Source organism: Hydra vulgaris, chromosome 09 (assembly GCF_038396675.1).
Source record: "Hydra vulgaris chromosome 09, alternate assembly HydraT2T_AEP".
Classification (NCBI taxonomy): Eukaryota; Metazoa; Cnidaria; class Hydrozoa; order Anthoathecata; family Hydridae; genus Hydra; species Hydra vulgaris.
In genome coordinates, this window is record NC_088928.1 from 3,470,325 (window position 1) to 3,491,734 (window position 21,410).

General features: G+C 28.8%; 2 protein-coding genes across 2 annotated transcripts; both read right to left on the bottom strand.

Annotated features, from left to right (window-relative positions):
• Positions 1 to 12,550: 12,550 nt before the first annotated feature.
• LOC101235691 (D-alanine aminotransferase) lies at positions 12,551 to 13,393 on the bottom strand. Its single transcript, XM_065806470.1, has one exon. The coding sequence runs from the start codon at positions 13,391 to 13,393 to the stop codon at positions 12,551 to 12,553; it is 843 nt and encodes a 280-aa protein (XP_065662542.1).
• Positions 13,394 to 16,965: 3,572 nt separating this feature from the next.
• On the bottom strand, positions 16,966 to 20,936 carry LOC136085183 (uncharacterized). The gene is made up of 4 exons (XM_065806471.1): positions 20,655 to 20,936; positions 19,562 to 20,333; positions 17,050 to 17,130; positions 16,966 to 17,000 (listed from the first exon to the last, which is right to left on the bottom strand). Exons 1-4 carry the CDS (start codon positions 20,934 to 20,936, stop codon positions 16,966 to 16,968), a joined length of 1,170 nt encoding a protein of 389 aa, XP_065662543.1.
• Between the last annotated feature and the right edge of the window lie 474 nt (positions 20,937 to 21,410).

A 21,410-nucleotide genomic window follows, 5' to 3' on the forward strand; every position in this document is an offset into this window, starting at 1 on the left:
AGGTTTCATAATTTTTTTTTAAATTTTGTAACTTTTTTGTTAGATTATTTATTTGAAATATTTAATTACCGTCTTGACTTTTCTTGACTACAATATTATTTTAAAAAAGTTCTCTACAACAATGTTTCTGAACATTGCTGTAGAGAAAGGGTGTAAGGATATCTTTTTAACATTAGAAAATGCAAAACTTATGCGTTTTCAGTTACGGGTTAACCCTTTGAGGGCATGCAACTTTTTGTGCTGAAAGAAATCAGTTCCTTAGATTTTTTATTGCTTCATTGAAGCCAGTTTGCAACTAACTAAAAAAAAAACCACGATTTATTTTACACGACGAAAATCTTTCATATACTGAACATTCAAAAATCATTCTTTGGTAATCAAAGCAGCTTGAGAGTCAACAAAAATGCATTAAATAATTCATAAGTTGTTAATAAATCAACTCTATAATCTACATAATAAAAAACAAAGTTTTTGTTAGAGATAAGATATTTCAGGTCAGCCTCTCCATTTTTTACCTTCTCCTATAACTTCTTATGCCATATTTTATTCTGAAGTAAAAGTTAGGGTTTTGAAAATAATCAATTTTTACATTTACCATAACATTGGTAAAACCAAACAGTGAAAACTAACAATTTAGCTTTTAAATTTTGCTACTTAAAAAAAGAAGAAGAACTGAGCTAGCAACCTGAAATTTATCATCATAGATTATAAAAAGTTTTTTATAAATAAAGTAAATTATATATATATATATATATATATATATATATATATATATATATATATATATATATATATATATATATATATATACGAAGTATTGGATAAGAAACTTTTTGATGCACAGTTTTACCAGAGATAAACAGCCGTGGGGCAGTGGAAAGAGCGCTTTCTTAAAAATCAAAAAATCCGAGGTTTGACAAACACATTTCAGATTCAAACAAACAGTTTTGAGAATATAAAAATAGGGGGAGTATAATGTAAAGAGGATTTAAGCATAGAGATTTTTTTATAACCCATAAGTACAGGTGATATGTATAAGTTTCGAAAAGTCATTAATGTAACTTAGAAACAAGAGATGGAGGAGAATTCTAGTGGTGATATTTATATTATACTTTTAGTGGTTTATTAATAAAAAAATTTTCCTTAAAAAAACAAAAATTTTACTTTAAATTAAAGTTCATACGTTTTTAATACAACATTAGATTAGGAGAATGTAGACATCCTTGTATTTGTGATTTTTCAAATGTAGACACCCTAGCATTTGTGGTTTTTTAAATTAGGCACTTAGATTAATTTAGATTAAGATTAAATTAGAGCACAACTTTTTTTTTAACTCTATAATCTTTAAAAGTTTGTGTTTCAAAATTTGTAAGCTTCAAAATAGGAAGTTTCAAAACTTAATTTATAAATAACTATTTTAGTTGCTAAATAAATAAAGTCATAAAATTTTTTACAAAACATAAAAGAATTTTAAGTTTTTGTATTTGATAAAATTATTACTTTGTCTTTATACAATGAAGTCATTAATTTGTAAACTGAATATAGAGTTGAGCTTAAATGAGTTTGTTAAAATGCCAAACAAAAGTTTAGAGTTATATATAGATGTTTATAAAAAAACATTTAAAAGAGTTATTTACAAGAAATATTTGCAAAAGATATATTCAAAGTTATTTATAAAAGTTATTTGTAATAAATTTTGGTTTATAAAAGAAACAAAAGATAAATAAAAAAAATTAACTTTTTATCTCATTAGCCAGGTAATAATACGTTTATGGAATCAAAAGAAAGGCAACGAGAAGAAGTGTTGAATATCTCTATATTAAAACTACTACGACTTGAAAAAAAAGCTGGGTACGAAGGGTTACGAAGATGCGTTGCTATAACAAATACAGTCAGATATATAGAAAGTGAATTAAATGCAGAGTGGATGAATGAATTAGAAGATTTAATGGAAAATGAACTTTTGACCACCCCAAAAAATACGATTAATGATGTAAGCAATATAAGTTATTCAAAAATAACAGAACAAAATACAACGAGAGAACTATAACGATATTAGAACCAAAAACATAGTAGACTTGCATAGTAACAAAGTAGACTTACATAGTAAACTTTGAAAACTCTAATCTTTATAACTTTACTCATGTTTTATAAAACTATAACATACGTTTATAAGTTAGATGATAAAAGAATTCTGAAATAAGTTAAATAAATTTTATATATAGTGCAGCAAAAGGAAATGAAAAAAAAATAAAATATTTTATATTTTTTACGTTTTTTGACGCCTTACACAGATTGTTATATTTTTGTTCTCATTGGATACTGAAGGTTTTTTCTTTTTTTTCAAAAGCTTCTCTAATGTTCAGGAGACCATAATTAGAGTCATACTTTTTAAATTTTAGAAATTTGAACGCGAGCAAACTATTTCATTAAGTATTAAGATATTATTAAAAAACCTGAATAGATTTAATAATAATGGTAACATAGCAATTGCAGAGCCGCATCTCTGCTACACTGTCTTCTTTTAAAATTAAGTAATACCATAACTGCGATTTTTTTTTTCTTCTTCTTTTTTTTTTTTACATTTGTTTGTCGTATTACAACTACATATTGCCAAAAATAAAAAACAATAAACTTTCACCAATTTTTGATAAAATTTCCAAAGTATATAGTATATAATCATAAAAGAGTCTATAATCAAGAGAGGTAAGGCAGATCTACTCACCAATATCTTATATAAACGTATACGTACCAAAATATAATAAAATGTTAAGTAAAAAGTATGAAAATCAACAAAATAGATAAGAATAAATTTTTTATAAATGTAAATAAGTAAAGCCAAAGTTATTAATTCATATTATTAATAAAAACATCATACTAATGAAAAAATTAGGATTTTTAATACTAATGAAAAAATTAGGGTCATCTAATGAAAAAATTAGGGTTTTTAACTTACTTTTAAAAAGGCGAAAAGTAACTGGTAGTTCAAAATCAAAATTTGACAAAACAATTTTATTCCAAAGGTACCACACCTTTGGAATAAAATTGTTTTGTCAAATTTTGATTTTGAACTACCCATTAGGCAATACAAAGTTGATTAAAGTTTGTATCGTTTGACAAAAAGGTTCACTTAAAAAATCAGTATTTCTCAAATTGTATTTATTGATAGGTTTCGGAGTAAAAGTATCTTTGAAGACAGATACGGACAAATCATTTTTCTACATGTATACAAATTATAAAACATTATAAATATTTAGCTCGAATATATTTTAAGTTCTCATCAAAAGCGATTTACAAAGCAGGTTAAACGGATTGCATGTTTCTGACGGCAATAAAAACGTTGCAACTTACTTTTTTTCTGTACTACCCCAGGCAATTTTAGCATAATTTAAATAGCTGTCTATAAATGAATAATAAAGCTTAATTAAAACTTTCATATTGAGGTAGTGTCGTGCTTTATATAAAAATCTTTTTTTTTTTGAAATTTTAGTGCTTATTTGAATGGTATGATGATTCCAAGTCATGTTTTCATCATTCATCACCAAGTGATGGTTGCTTGTATATGTCTTCTTTTCGCCAGATGCAAAGTATTTTGAGCTTGATGGGGTGTCTGGTGCTAAAAGAATATACTTAGAGAACATTACCCTGATCAAGTGTTTCAATTGTTTCAATCTTTTACCTTTGAAGAGGATAATGGGTGGTATGCTGTTACCCATTGCATATTCACAGGAAACAATGGTTACATTTTCAGCATGTACCAAAGCTAGTATAGACTCAATTTACACCTTTTTGTGCTAAATCTTGTTGACGTATTATTGTGAAGTATTATTTGACAGTCCTTATCATTAATGTTGTAAAGTTGAGCTGGTTTACAATGCAGAGCCGGCTTCTCTACTATTTTTTCAATTTTTCAAAAAAAACTTTCACCGCATATATGCTGAGTTTCTGTGCTCTAGCATGATTTAATTTTATACTCTTTCTCAAAGAAATATCTCCATTACGTTTCATAAATCCTATTAACCAGTTATCCTATTAATCTAACTTTGTTATCCTATCCTAAATCCTATTAATCAGTCAATCTTATTAACCTAACTTTGTTGACAATAATGTTATACAGATGATCTCAAGAATTTTGGTTTAATAGGATAACCAACACTTCCCAGTTGTTTAATATGCGCGGTGTTCACCTTCTTTCCATTTAAAGTCACATAAAAAGCAGCTTGCATATTCTCTTGAAATTTCCTTAATCCTTTCTTGATATAAAAATCCATAATTTGAAAAAATAGCATCCAGTCCAATTTAAAAAAATTGTATTAGGCCCAGTTAAAAGAAAATCATAAAGCCCTAACAAAAAAATCATAAAACCTTGCTAACTAATTCCATACTGAAAATATGGTCAATTTAGTGACCATATTAAGAGGTTGGTAATACTCACTTTGTTTACGCATGATAAAAAAAACCATAATAAAAAAATAGCGTTGGTTAAGCAATGCCAGTAAGACCTTATTATATTTGATAAACTGATATCAATTGACGCTATCCTTGGAAAAAACGCTGTACTTTTTAAGTTTTAAGAAAGTGAGCGTATTAAGCCGATGACCATATTACCCTCGCAAATCTTATATATTTACTGCAAGGAGGTTACTTCTGTAGCAAGCCCTACTATTCGTAGTTTAAGTTGGTAATTTTATTGAACAAATTATTTAATAGTTAATTTTTTTTTCCAATAACCTATTGTAATGAATTTTGAAAAGGTTAGTCCAAGTTTGTAAAAAAACATTATTCCGAAGATTGTTCCAAAAATTCGCTACTCTATTAGTGAAAAATTCGCTACTTTATTAGTGATATAATATACAGCTATCAGTTATTTTTCTTTGAAAGCATTTACGTTGACCATACTTAGGTTTTACTGTCAATTGTTTGACATTCAAGTTAAGTCACTTTTATTTTGGATTTGAAATTGTTGTATACAAACAAAACGAGTTCCTCTGGCTGCTAACGTGTCTAAATTAGAATTGTGAGCGATCTTAATAACAGAATTGTTTTAGAATGTGAGGCACTTTTGTAGCTCATAGTTAAGTTCATTCCGTTTTGTGGCCAACTTTGTATAATTATTACAGACTGGGGTTTCAAATTTTAAATGCGATTTGTTATAGACTGTTTTTAATTTTTTTCCGTACTTTGTCCAGTGTTAATAACTTCAAATACAATTTCGGAAGTGTGTGTATCCACTAACTATTTGACGTGGTGGTGATGCTGAAAAATGCTTTTTTGGTAAATGCTTTTTTGGTACACACCCCATAAAAAAGTAATTTTTTGGGGTGTTGTTGTTACCTATATGCATCACTCTGCACTTTTTGTTGTTCATTTTGGTTTAATGCAAACAAAATCTCTAAATAAAACCAAAACGAAATATACTTTTTCCATCGTTTTCATGAAACAAAAATTTAAAACTATTAAAACTATGTATTGCCAATTATGACATGAAAAGAATAGTCATATTGAAAATATACGGCGTACATCTTGTCGAAAATGTTATGTGGAGAGATCACATACATTATCTTAAAGATAAAATCCCAAATAACATTGACCTACTTTGTAAAGAAAAACCGTTTTTAAATTAAATTTGCTTAAAACTTTTATGTTTCTTGTTCATTCATTGTCACCTGTTTTTTTTAAATTATATTTCGCCGTTTAAAAATAGTTACCATAACCAGATATATTTTACAATTTACATTACATTATTATTGTTATACCGTTAACAACTGCGGGACCTCTCAAAGATCATGAGGATCTTTTATGAAGCTCTTAACAAGTTCTTAACATCTTAATTAAGCAAACATTGCTTGGTGGAGTACAAAGAAAAATAAAATAAAATAACTATTTAATAAAAAAAACATGCCATCAGAATGATTGTCAATGTGCCCCGTGTATCACATTCATTATTTTTTAAGTCAACTATAATGAATCAATACCAAATAAATATTTATCGTCTTCTTTTTTTTATGTTCAAAATTAATAATAATATACCTCCTAAAATGTATTACTTATTTACTACGTATTTCTACTTATAATATATTACTAGTAATATGTATTGATTATTTACTTATAATATATTACTTATTCAAGTGGTTTTGCGGCAAATGAATTTTCAGTTTCTACTAGAGGTCCAAAATTATGGAATAAAATATTAACTAATGAACTTAAAACAATTACAACGCTTAATGAGTTTAAGACCAAATTGAGGTAAAAACTATTGATGAATGACATAGATCTTTTTTCTTCTGAAGTATTGCCGGTTGTTACTGATAAAATTACCAAACTAGTGAAAGTTTTTCCATATTAGCTTGGCGATCTTAGAAAGGATCCCTTGTTATTGCTTCAATTTTTATTTTAAACAAATATATGATTTATAAAATTTCTTTAGGTATTTCGAAGTTAGTTTAAAAGGAAAGCTTCAGAATTATGCATGTATTTTAATAACTTTTTTTATTATACTAATTATTTTATCTATATATTTAAAATTAAAACATATGATACGACAAACTATTTTTTTTCCTTTTTGGTTTAAGGTACCCAAAGAAGACTTAACGATCTTGTTACAGAGCACCGCAGAAGAGCGTTTAACTAGGAAGTTCACGCCTCTGTCATTATCGATGGCGCAAAATGTGCCTAGAGCTCGCATCGAACCCTGGATCTCTTTTTTCTCTTGGATTTCTTCTTCTTGTTCCTTCTATTTGTATTTATACTATGTTTTACGCCTTGAACAATTTCATCCTAAAAATTATTGCTTATGCCGAAGTTGAAGAAATAATACCCATGGAATTCAAAAGGTTAGTGATGCAAGATTTATTCCTAACAAGTTTGTGTTTTTGTTTTGAAACTAGGCACCATGGCTCATGGCAGTAAATATAACTTAAAACTGTGTCCCGTATAATTCTTTGCAAGATTTTTTGCGTTGCAGACGTGCCTTTGCGCAATACAGACGTGACTTTGTGCGACGTGAGTGATATTGAGTTGTAGTTGGCTGGATTTAATCAACTTCTGGTTTTGTGCAGAGTAGTGATAGTAGCAATTTCCAGGCGTTTGGGACAGAACTCTCTCGGAGTGTGCTATGAAATATTTTTCTCAGAGGGACTGTCATTTTACTAACGCATTACTCTATGTATCATAATCTCATGTGCATAAAATAAACCTCTGATGATTGGCCACATTTATGTATATATGTGGCCAATCATATATGCACAATATAGATTTGTTAACATTCTTCATGTGGTTAAGTTGATTCAGATTTACTCTACCACTCCAATTTACATTTATATATATACTACTTGAAAATTTACGTTGGTTTTTTAGTTTTATTAGTTAAATAAATGCATGTAAATTAATTGAAATGTTAACTAACTAAATAATAAAATAATAAAATAACTAAAAAATGAAAATTTTCATATCGGGCTATAATAAAAACATATGTTTAAAAATTGAAAATTATATTTATTTTAATTGAAGGTACATCTCTTATCTTTAAGAAAAAATTAATGAACATTCTAATATCAGCAGTTCGACGTAAAAAATTAATGAACATCGTCAGCAGTTCGACGTAGTTTTGTCATGATGTTGGAACAGGAGTATTTAGATAGATTTGACGAATGTATCTTTTGATTCGGGTAATCAATTGTTTGCCATTCTTAGCTTTTCAGTTGTTTTTTTATACTGACGAACTCAAATATCCAAAGAAATCTTCAATTGGGAGACACTGAGGCAAGTTTGTCGGATTGCAGTTTTTTGGTACATATGTTTTGGCTTTCCAAGAACACTTGCGTTTTTTTGGCATAATGTGATGATGCTTTATCCGGCAAAATCAAGTAATTGTTATCTGAATGATATTTTTGAAAAAATGGAATCAATATTTTCTTCAAACATTGATTTTGGTATACTTCCTGATTAATAGCTAAACCACTTGACTTAGATAATGGCTTGGAAATTCCCCTCTCAGATATGGCAATGTACAGCATCACTTTCTGCTCAAACTTGTGTTTATATTTGTATTTTACTTTTGTAGGTGTTGAAGAACTTTTGTTCGCATAATATCAATCATTTCCTGGAACTAGCGTTTTGGAGAGGGGAAAGTAACTTTCGTCATCCAAAACAAAACATTTTCCAGAGTAATTTTGGGTCATCCAGCGGCACTAGTATATTTTGTTTTGATGGCATTTTAAGCACCATTGAATTAGCTGATGAAAACAAAAACATATGATAAGTTTGTAAACAGAGAGTTTCACATAGAAGTACTTTTCTTTTTTTGACTTTTGCGGTTTGATTTCTGAGGGTTAGAATTATTCTTATTTTGTAGTTATCACCCGTCATTTAAGTACTATTAAAACATAACTTACTACTGTGATCAAAAAGTAAGGTGAATTTTTAATTTAAACTTCCCGCCTTATTCGAATCGTCCAATCTTTTTTATTTTTAAGTTGGTAGGAATGTCATTAACATTTGCGCCAAATTACATGTCAAACTCATAATTATTTTTTTTTGTTTACGCTTGTTTCTGAAGTACCAAAAGTGCATTCGGCGATTTTCACGATGTCTAATTTTGTTGAGCAAAGAAGTGCTATTAAATTTTGTTTGCGGAATGATATTTCTGCTGCTGAAACGTATCGAATGTTGCAAAAGGCCTTCGGTGAAGAGACTATGTCTCAAAAAAATGTTTACAAGTGGTACAAAGACTTCAAAGAAGGCTGAGAACGTGTTGATGACTTGGAACGCTCCGGACGACCATCGACTTCGATTGATGATCGCCACATCAACAAAATCAAAGAATTGGTGCTCGTAAATCGTCGGTTAACCATTCGAGACCTTGTTGACATGGTTGGAATATCATTTGGGTCGGTGCAAGCGATTTTGAAGAATCATTTGGGCCTCAGAAGACTCAAATCACGTTTGGTGCCGAAATTTCTCAATTTCTTTGAAAAAGAGCGTCGCGTTAAAACGTGTGAAGCAATGTTTTCTGACTATCAAGACGTCAACAAACAAATTATTTTAGGCGATGAGACTTGGGTCTACGCATACGACCCTAAAACAACCGACCAATCGAGTGAATACTGTGAAAAAGGCGAGCCGAGACCAAAGTAACCACGTCAAAGTCGCTCAAAAATCAAAGTCATGTTGACTGTTTTCTTTGATTATTGTGGTGTCGTGCACTACGAATTCCTTCCAACTTGCCAAACTGTCAACAAGGAATATTATTTAAGCGTTATGCGACGTTTCCGTGAAGCTATTCGCAAAAAGAGACCGGAATTATGGGCCAATAACTCTTGGATTTTGCACCACAATAATGCGCCTTCGCACACAGCACTGGTTCTTCGTGAGTTTTTCGCCAAAAACTCTACCCATGTTGCTCCACAACCACCGTATTCGCCCGACTTAGCACCGTGTGACTTCTGGCTGTTCCCAAAGCTCAAGAGACCACTCCGGGGAAATCGTTTTGAGTCCATTGAAGAGATCCAACGTGAATCGGCACGCGCATTGAAGGCTATCCCTACCGAGGACTTTTCGGCATGCTTCGAAGACTGGGAAAAACGTTGGCAAAAGTGCATTGGGGCCGGGGGGGATTATTTTGAGGGGGAAGATACAGATTTGGAAGAATAAATAAAGATTTTTCATTTTATAAAAAAATTCACCTTACTTTTTGATCACAGTAGTAGGCTATGCGCCTTAAAATTAAAATACATTAAAATTTTAACCTCAAACAAAACAAGTATTACCCTATTTTACTCATTTATTTGCTTCCACCAAAATGTATAAATGATTTTCAGACTTTTATTTGCTTCCTCCAACATTTATAAATGCATCAAGCAGCCTAAGAAAAGAATGAAGAAAGTATTTTTTTACACATTAAAGACAAAGATTCTTTTTTTTTTTCGAGCTGAGGTGTTGTAAACTATGTTACAACTAATATACAAAGATTTATCAAGGTTTGATGAGTTATGTATCTTGATTTGGTATTTTTTCAGCCACTTCTTTAATGAATGAAGAAACTTGAAAATGGTGTTCCAACATTAAACTTTAACAATAAAAATTTTGTTGTACCAAAGAATATTCAAAGAAATATGTTTAATACGCATGTGCATTCACTAAAGAAACTTTTAACGGATCTGAAACAAACCACATTGCTCACAAAAAATGTATACAAAAACTACTTAAAGCAGAAAATAAATTTGTTGAAGTTAGCAAGCGCATATGAAATAAATGACTAATATCGCACTTAATTCATATTAAGTCTTATTGAGTCTGATATCATTGCATATGGCTAGTACAACAAAATAATGTCAGCCATTTCATGCTTCATAAACCAGAGAAGAAGAGAAGGACATTTTAGATTTTATTAGTGCTACATAAGTATACTAAGAAAATTCGAAATTTAATGACTTAATGGATGGCCTAATGGACTTAATGGACTTTGGATAACCAATATTCATTGTTCCAAAATGTTATTCAAGGCTATTAGACTTATGTTAATTAATAATGTACAAAGTTAATTTCCTTCTGAAGTGTCAACTTAAAAATAATACAATTAATGCTGCTTTATTTAAGAGCAATAAGTAATGGAAATTGGGATCTGCATCTATCTATGTTAACCATAGATAGATGTGGATCCCAATTTCCATTACTAATTTTTGAAGCCGTGGCGCAGTGGTTAGAATTCTGGCTCAGAACTAAAAGGTCCGAGGTTCTAGCCTAATAAGCTATGTTTGTAAGGAAGGATGCGTGAGCTTCTTCATTGAATGCTTCTCTACGGTGCACTGTGATAAGGCTGTAAGGACTTTTGGTAACACCTTAAAAACCACCCAAAAAAAATTATTACATATTATTCAAGGATTACTAATAAATGCATCCAACCATTACTAATTATGTTGGGATGGGTATTTTTTACAGACTAAATATCAGGTATGCATCTTACTATTGGTTAAAAATGAGTATTCTTGGTTAAAATCATAAAGATAATCTTGTTTTTCTTTAATATCTAAGTGAGAAGGTTAAATAAAATAGTTTGTTTTATAATAGTAAGGACAATAATACAGTTAAAAACTTCAGTACTTTAGGTCTTAATACAGTTGAAAGCTTCAGTACTTTAGGTCTCATTAAAGTTAAAAGCTTCAACACCTTTTTAGGTCTAATAAAAAAGTTATAAAGTTTGAAAGCGTGTAAACAGAGCTCGCTGAAAATCACTTAATGATATCAGATTTATCGACTAAAAAAGAGAAATTTGTGTTCTCAGTTACCCAATGGCACGGGACGTAAAAAAAACATTTTATAAACGTCTCTTGAACGTTTTAAATATCTTTTTGAGCGTTTCAAACGTCTTTTAAACGTCTTTTAAACGTTATGGACGTATTTTGAACGTTCAAAAGACGTCTTTTTTAGGTTCTATGCCCACTTGGAAAATTTTTGTACTAAGAGATAGTTACTTTTCAAGAGTGGCAAATAAAGTAAAGAAAAGTTGCCTTAAACTTTGGATTCATCATTTATCACTCAGATGTAGAGTAGAACAGGAAATTTGTTTCTTTTATAATAATTTTTTTTGCTTCTTTTCAGCCTTTACTGTTTTATTCTATTTTTTTATGGAAAGAGTTTAACGAGACCTTAGACTATCTAAAAATGACATTTTTAAAAGTTCATAATTGGTTTTCAATATACCTATAACAGGGTAAGTTAAGTAACAGGTAAGCCTTATACAACTTATCTCATTCAGCAAAAAAAACTTTACAACAATGAACAATAAAATGAAGTAAAAACATTATAGTAAAGTTGTCTATAACAACAGATCATATACTTATATTACTGATTAATCATCATTTTGATTTAAAGAAACAAACATTTATAATATAAAACCTTGGCATTTTTTTTTACACAACCAACATGTGTGCACCACTAACAGCTTAAACACTGTACCCACACAGCATTTAGATGGCTGTTTAAGAGGCACAAGGTCCTCAATACCATATTCTTTTTTTGTTGTTGGTTTCATTTTTTACTGGTTGACAGATTAGAAATTTGCTTCTTTTTTAGTTACTTGGACCGGCTTCTTATATATAAAGTGATTTTTTTAATTTTCTAAACCTTTTACAGTTGTTTTTTTTCACAGTCCTGCACCAACACTTTTTAAATTATATTAGATTTATTGTTTATATTTTGATATAATTTAGTAATTATGCAGTTGCTGCTAAAAACAATTTTGGAGATCATTATTTTATCTTGCACGATAAAAAATCGATTCACTTGTTAATGTACGATAAAAATTGATTCACTTAATAATATAAAACTCTCTTGAAAACGTGGGAACCTTTTAAATTTAGAAATAATTTAAAAACGCAAATTTGGAAAAAGTAAAGTAATTCTGAGAGGGAAGTCACGAAAACTGTTTCCGATGACATCTATATTTAACGCACTGCACTTTTTAAAGTTCACGAGTTATTGTTAACAACTTATCTGTCTTGACTGTTTAATTTTATTTAAAGTTATAGTACTTTTGTTGTTTAATCTTATTTTAACTGCTGAATTGTTTATATAGAGAGAGAAGTTTTAAGGTAATTTTTCCAGTTTTTCCTTCACCAATAATATGTCCATCAATCTTAGAAAATGGTCTTACTGATAATGTGGTACTTGTTAAAAATACTTCACTTGCTTGTAACATTTCGTGGACACTAAATTTTTTTTCTATCACAAGAATATTGTTCTTTTTTGCTAAATCGATTATTCTGTTTCTAGTAATTCCACATAAAATAAAGTTGTCAGCATTTCTAGTAATTAAGTTATCATTTTTATCAACTATGAAAACATTTGAAAATGTTGCTTCAGAAACATATTCATCTCTAATCAAAATTGCATCATCAGCACCTAAAGAAATCGCTTTGTTTTTTATCCAAGAGCTTGCTAGTAAAGATGTTGATTTAATATCGCACCTTTGCCATCTGATATCTTGATGCGTAATTGCAGTAAAACCTTCTTCTAAACTTTCAGCTTTAATTATTGGAAGAGAGGAAACCGTCGCGATGACAGTTGGAACATAATTTTCCGGGAAAGTTTGTTGTCTCGGCGCACAGCCTCTAGTAATTTGCAAATAGACAGAGCCTTCGTTTAGATTGTTCTGTTTAAATAATTCTCCAATAATTTCTTGTAGCTGCTTTTTGCTATAACTAAATTTAATTTCTATTTCGCTAAGAGAGCGAAAAAGTCTTTCTATATGCCAATCTAAGTCAATTAGTTTGTTATTTTTTAGTGCAATTACTTCATAAACTCCATCAGCCATTTGAAAACCGCGATCATCAATATGAACAAAACATTCGCTGTGAGGCAAAAAAATTCCATTTAAAAAACTGATTTTATTCATTTTTTAAAACTTAAAAGTTAAATATACAACATTTAAAATCAGAAAACAAATATATTACATGTGTATATAAATTAAAGTATTTGAAGTAAATTGAATAAAATAACTTTTTCAACTAAATTGGTATTTAAAAAGAAAGCAAAGAAAAAAGCGTATATTTTTTTGTTTGAATTCAACGCAATTTATATCAGCTGCTGGTTTTATTGATCCGATTTTCAGGCGTGCATTTTGATTGGTTAAATATCATACCGTCTTTATTTATAGATTGTTTTTATAAACATCATCTCTGATGAACATATAACTTTTTATTATTTTCATAATAGAATCAAAACAGCTACACAACTGCGAGTAAAATAGCGATTTTGAAAGTCAAAATCGCTATTTCTAAGTCAATAACTTTTTGTTAAAATTGATTATTTCGTAAAACTAACGAAAGAATATTTATCAAATTCCACCCTAGTATTATAAATTTTAAATGTTCAATCTATTAAACAATAAAATCTTTTTTTCTTGCGAGTGGAATCACTACAAAAAAAATTTTAAAATACCTATTTAATTTCTTTTTTTTTTTCTTTTCTTAAAGTGGCACACAACCAAAAAAAAAGTCAGTTTTTTGAAAAAAATCGAATTTAGGGTTTTTTGGTATTTTGGTTCTATAATCATTCCTCCAACATATAATAAAAAAATTAATCTTAAAAATAACATTAAAAGTTAATTTAATAGCATTTTAGTAGATAAGTCTTAAAAAAATTCCCTAATAATGCCTTAGCAACTTCCAAATTCTTGAGTTTTTATGAATTCAAAACAGGAAAATATCGTCACAAAACTTGATTTTAATGTGTTACATGCAGACTCTTGTTAGTTTTCCGTTTTAAAAGTCATACTTCAAAACCTAATTTAAGAACAGGAGTGTTTTTTGACTAGTAATGTTAGTCTCTTAGGTTGAAACTCTTTCCTCATTTTGTATCAAGTTATATTAAAATTGATTTTAATTTAGTTGAAATAAAATTGTTTTTGAATGAATAAACAAGGAAATATAAGTAAAAGAAATTTATCTAGAAAAATAAAACGAAAATAGAATGGTGTTGTTGCAAATAAAAAATCTAGCATTTCATCACCTAGTACAATTCATCACCTAGTACAATTCATCACCTAGTACAATTCATCACCTAGTACAATTCATCACCTAGTACAATTCATCACCTAGTACAATTCATCACCTAGTACAATTCATCACCTAGTACAATTCATCACCTAGTACAAATCATCACCTAGTACAATTCATCACCTAGTACAATTCATCACCTAGTACAATTCATCACCTAGTACAATTCATCACCTAGTACAATTCATCACCTAGTACAATTCATCACCTAGTACAATTCATCACCTAGCACAAATCAAACAACTAGTTGCTGTTCGAGTTAAAGAAAAATTAAACTGTTCGAATACATTTGACTCTGAAAATGTTTTTTTTTTTACTAACTTTTCAATTCTCAAAGAGCAACACGGTTCGGTACAACACAAAATGCCAATGAAACTTTAAATTCAATTATATGGTGTCGCATACCAAAGCACACATTTGTTAGTAAGTCTACAATCGAAATGGGAACATACTCAGCAGTACCTCATTATAATGATGGTGCTAATGGTTTGCTAGAAGTTTTAAAGTAATTTGGCCTGAATGGAATTGTCACATTAACTTTATCATGCAAAATTGACAAAACCAGAATTCGACATATGAAGTCAAGTCAACGGTTAAAAGTAAAATGCAAAGAAAAAAACTGAGAGCAGTTAAAAAAAATTTCATGGATGATTCACAAGTAAAAGACACAAGTAATAGTTACATTTCTGGTGGATTTTGATAACTTTTATGTACTTTTTTTAGTTTTTTTCTTATTATTTTTGCTTTTTTAGCGATATGTCTTTTTTGAAACTTTGAAGCACATTTTCTCATTAATCGAACTCTGGCTAATTATAAAATTTTCAGGACTTGTTTATTACAATATAATACTTATTTTAACCCTCAGATTTTTAATGGAAAACACTAAAAAATGAAATATTGTAATTTAAAGTGTTAAAATTATTTATATTTTATATAAATGTAATATTTTTAAAAATAACTTGAATAACAAAAATTTCCACGGTCAAGCAGGATAAAATATGCTTTGAAAACTATGTACAAAAATTTGGTTTGAAGTATAAATTCAAAATCAATTTATCCAGTTTTGAAGTTTTGCTTAAAACACAGCTTTTACAATGCTATTTTAGCCAAAAAAAATTTATATGCTTTTTTTTATTTAATTTTTATACAAGTTTGTTTTCCTCAAAAAAAAATATTAAAATTTACAATAATTAAAAAAAATCATGCTTTCAGTTGTGTGCCACCTTCAATAACCTGCGCAAAAATAGGATTTATACATAGACAAAGAATAGGATTTATACATAGACAAAGAATAGGATTTATACATAGACAAAGAATAGGATTTATACATAGACAAAGAATAGGATTTATACATAGACAAAGAATAGGATTTATACATAGACAAAGAATAGGATTTATACATAGACAAAGAATAGGATTTATACATAGACAAAGAATAGGATTTATACATAGACAAAGAATAGGATTTATACATAGACAAAGAATAGGATTTATACATAGACAAAGAATAGGATTTATACATAGACAAAGAATAGGATTTATACATAGACAAAGAATAGGATTTATACATAGACAAAGAATAGGATTTATACATAGACAAAGAATAGGATTTATACATAGACAAAGAATAGGATTTATACATAGTAGACAAGGATATGATTAGCTAAAAAAAACAATCTGGTTTTTTAAATATCAAGTTTTAAATTTTTATGTTTATCGAGGTGTTATAAAAATTCTCGAAATTCTTACTCAGTATTCAAAAAAACATCCTTATGTTTTTACATGCGTATTTATACGGATGTTACATCATCCGTATGATGTAACGTCCGTATAAATACATATAATGATGATACGTATTTATACGGAGGATGTAACATCCGTATAAATACGGATGATGTAACATCCGTATAATACGGATGATGTAACATCCGTAATTTTACGGATGTTAATTCATCCGTATAATACGTCAACTTTTTTTAAAAACTTGTATAGAAGAGTTAAATGCGGATTTCCACTAGACAAAAATATTCGCGCGAAGCGAATTTTTTCGTCGATAAGCATGCGCAGATAAAACATTTCTTTCAAAATTAACAGAAATGTTTTATCTGCGCATGCTTATCGACGAAAAAATTCGCTTCGCGCTAATATTTTCGTCTTGTGGAAATCCGCCTTAAGTCTTTTAATTAAATTAAAACTGACGTCTGGTTAAATAAAATTAAAAATATTAAAAGCAAAGTGTATAATGTAAGCTCATAAAGCTCTTACAATTCGATCTCATAATAAAACAATTGTTTAATATTTAGTTGATTGAAAATTTACAAAGGTTTGGATGATATGATTTAGGGAAAGGTTGCGTATCTTAAGCATGTTTTATTGTTTTTTTGAAGCCAAGATATTATAAAATTTATATTTATTTTTGCAGATTATCACAATTTACTATTTCCGCTTAAAAAATATAAGTGAATAGTTCATTTAAAAAAAAAAATCTTTATACCAAAAATTGCGTTAATTTCAACACACCCAATCATCTCATCTAATGAAACCAGTTTGTTAAGATAAGCTTTTATTATTGGAACTAAAAAAAAACTCAGAATAAAAAAAAAAATAATCACACAAAAAAATTAAATAAAATGGTATCTTTAAGGACTTAAGTAAATAGTAATTCAATCTTTCCTATATCTTAACATTTTTTTTGAACTTTCGCTCTTGAAATACCAAAATAAAGTTCCGCGGAGAACAACTTTAAAAAACGCGCTTTTCTTAATAAAAAGCCGCATCTTATCTTGAGCGTCTAAAAACGTATCATCTTTAGCAACTTTACCAAGTACTATTTCAATTGAAATGGCATGACAACAGCTATTATCTCATATAACCCAAGGAATTAGCAGTAGATAAGCATAAAATATTGAGGATATAATAAATTTTTGATGATCTTGTTTTGTTCTGACGTAATTACAAAATGTTGAATAATAACAAATTATAACGGGAATGGTAAATATTTTTAACAGTAAAACAATCAAACAATATTAACTATACAATCAAGAAATTAAAATAAATAACACTGTCAAACTTGTCTTAATATCCTACGTCAAAAAAGTTCGCGAAAAAATCAGTAGTCTACTCGTAAAAGAGGTTATACCATCTTAGGAACCTGCTCGTCTTACGCAACCTTTCTCTATGTAGGTTTGGATGATATGATTTTCGTAGGTTTGGATGATATAATGACTAAAGCGCAACAAAAGTTACAACCAAATAGATAACAATAAAAATTGTTTCCAGGCTCCAGTCATGGCAATTTTTTGTAAAGCAACTTTTTTTTCATAAGTATAAAAATATAAATGTTTCTAGTTTGCACCAAGTTATCTCAAATACCAAAAAGCGATGGATCCCCAGGGCTCGTTAACAGCATGGGTAAGTTTATATTTCAAAAACAAATAATATTTACATGTCTCCAGTTTATATAAATGTCCACCTAAAATATTTACAACGTCTAAAGACCGTTAACGCATGCGCGTTTGACATTTTAACTTATGCGAGTTAAAATAATAAACTTAAAAATTCGTGGTTTATAATATAAAGTGCTGGCTATTAACCCATGCATTTAAAAAATATACGCAAGTCCGTCGCACCACAGGGCTACTAGGGACTTGCTTGTCGTTGTCGTTTAAAATATATTTTATTTGTTGAAAATATATATTAACATATATTAGTAGTACTATGTAGTTGTAAGGAAACTCGCAGAAGACTAAGAAAAGTCTTTTCATCGAGAACCTTTAAAATACAAAATAAACTAAAAATTTAAAGAGTAAAGACACACATTAATTTTTTGAGGTCTACTGTTCAGTAATATTTTATTATGTATAGTTGCTGACAATTTTTTTTTTTTTTTAATTTATTTATGTTTTATTTCTTTTTTATTTATTTTTATAGCTTAAATTGTTCTTTTTACATTTTATTATATTAATTGTTCTTTTATATTTAATACATATCGATAAAATTGGTTTTGTTAATTATGAGATCTTTTAGTTTTTTCTTCAGGGCAATAAGATTATCCAGTTTAGTAAGTTCTATATTTTGAGGTATTATTTTGTTGTATAAATAGGGGCCACGGTATACAATTGAAAATCTCGAAAATTTTGTTTTTTTTATCGGCAATGTAAAGTTTCCGGTTCCTCGTGTGATATGTCTGTTGACGTTGGTTTGAAAAAAGTTATTAGTAAAATGAGACGGGACAAGTCCGAGCTTATATTTGAGCATAAATAAAACATTTTCGTAGATGTTAATTTGATAGGTATTCAAAGCATTCAAGTTTTTAAGTAAAGGATCGGCATGAGTGAATTTATTTTTATCATAAATCAATCTTGATGCGTGCTTTTGGTGTGTATATAGAGAGCTTAATTTAGATTTATTTGTACTTCCCCAGGCAATATTAGAATATGTTAGATAACTGTGTATATAAGAAAAGTAGAGAATTTTCAGATTTTCCTGGGAAAGTATAGTTTTGACTTTGTAAAGTATGCCGATACTTTTTGATATTTTTGTATTTAATGTTTTTATATGGGCTTTCCAAGAAATCGTTTCGTCAATAATTTTCCCTAGAAATTTAATAGTTTCAGTTCTTTCGATGTTTATATTATCAATTTTTAGTAATAGTAGCATGCTTGGTATGTCAGTTTTTTGCTGGTTGGAATGAAACAAGATGTATTCTGTTTTTTCTTGATTTAAAGATAATTTATTTACTTTAAACCAAATGTTTAGACTCTCAAGGTCATCATTTGCAGATTCAAAGAGATTTTCAATTGATGCTGATGAATAAAATAAATTTGTGTCATCAGCAAACATTATTGCATCGAGTTTTTTTAGTGATTGTGGAAGATCGTTAATATAAATTAAAAATAAAAGAGGACCAAGAATGGAACCTTGGGGATCTCCGCATTTTATTTTTAGTAATTTAGAATATTTATTATCGTTTGAAATAACACATTGTTGTCTGTTGCACAGATAACTTTTAAACCAATCTAGGCTAGTATTTTTTATTCCGTATTTTTCCATTTTTTTTAGTAAGATATCATAATTAATTGTGTCAAATGCTTTGGATAGGTTTATAAAAGTTCCTAATACAAATTGCTTTTTATTAAAAGAATCACTTATGCTATTAACTAAATCTAAAATTGCATGTTCTGTTGAGTGCTGTGCTTGAAAGCCGAATTGTTTTTTATTTAAGAACTTGTTTTGAGTTAGGTATTCATATAATCTATTGTAGATTATTCTTTCAAGTATTTTAGAAAAGGTAGGAAGTATTGAGATTGGTCTGTAATTGTTTATTAGAAATGTTTCACCGGTTTTAAAAATAGGTACAATTTTAGCTACTTTTAATTTATCTGGTACAGTTCCTGTTATAATTGATGATCTAAATATTTCGAAAATAGGTTTGCGTATCTCCGAAAAGACATTGACGACGATATTACTGCAAATGTCATCTATACCTGGAGACTTGTTTGTTTTAAGAGAGTTTATTGCATTTTCGAGTTCATCATTTTTTAGTTCTTTAAATATTAATTCGTTGTTGACACTAGTTAGATAAGTTTCAAATGAGTTGTTTGGACAATTGACTTTTGAAGCTAGATTTGGGCCTATGTTGACAAAAAAACTATTAAATTGTTCTGAAATTGCATTATCATTGTCATACTCTTTATTATCTATGACAATTTGAGTAGGCAATCTATTTATTTTGCAGGCTTTTATCCCAATTATTTCTTTCATGATATCCCAAGTTTTCTTAATACCACCATTTGTGTTTTTTATTTTATTTCAGTAATAGTTTTTCTTTGAACTTTTTTAAATTTTTTCAAACAAGTTTTTATACTGTTTGTAAACATTTAGGTTTGCCTCATTTCTATTTTTTAAGTATTTAATATAAAGTTTTTTTGTTTTTTTTTGAGGATTTTTTAATACCTTTGGTGATCCATGGACATTTTAAGTGTTTTTCTTTTATTAATTTTACTTTAATTGGGAAGTGCATATTATAGTTTTTTAAGAAAATTTTTTCGAAGTTATTTTAAGCAGAGTTATAAGCCCAAGATTGCATTCATGGTATACCTTATCCCACTCTTCTGCCGACAGCGAGTCTTTAAATTGTTGAATAGCAAATTTGTTGATTTTTCTTTTATAAGTTTTAATTTTACAACTATTATTAGATTTTATATCTTGTGTCAAGGAGAAGAAAATAGGAAAATGATCAGATATATCTCCCTTTATTATTCCTGCCTTTAGAGAAGTATCAAATAATGAATTAGTTAATGTATTGTCCATTGCAGTGATTGAAGTTGGAGTTACTCGAGTTGGTTTGTTAATAATTGGGAAGATGTAATGTTGAAGCATTTCGTCAAAAAAAAGTTTAGTATTGGCATGTTTATCATATTGTAAACAATCTTTGTTTGTCTCCAATACAGAATATTTTTTTTTGCTGATTGTTATTTTTTATAAAAATTTGTTTTAAATGATTGGAAAATTTAAATAAATTACCTTCAGGTGGCCGGTAACATGTGGAGACCAGTATGTTTTTTGATTTGTTGCTAGTTATTTCAATTGTAAAAACCTCACTATCGGCATCTGAGATCGAAAGGTCATCTCTTATTTTGGTAATTTGATCATTCCTAATATAAGTTATAATTCCACCTCCCCTTTTGATAGTTTTTCTTTCCGATGATAATAATTTGTAGTAAGGAATTTCTAAACTTGAATTTATTCTGCATGATTCGTCAGAACACCACGTTTCTGTTAGGCATATCATACTGAATAAATAACCGCATTCGATAAGAAAATGTTTTAGCTTATCCATGTTGCTATTTATAC

Coding starts and splice junctions, on each gene's coding strand:
- LOC136085183 (XM_065806471.1), bottom strand. CDS start 20,936: ATGCTTCAACATTACATCTTCCCAATTATTAACAAACCAACTCGAGTA. Junction 20,334..20,654: donor CGGCAGAAGAGTGGGATAAG/GTATACCATGAA, acceptor GGTGGTATTAAG/AAAACTTGGGATATCATGAA. Junction 17,131..19,561: donor TAGCCTAGATTGGTTTAAAA/GTTATCTGTGCA, acceptor GTTTTTTTTTAG/TTCCAATAATAAAAGCTTAT.
- LOC101235691 (XM_065806470.1), bottom strand. CDS start 13,393: ATGAATAAAATCAGTTTTTTAAATGGAATTTTTTTGCCTCACAGCGAA.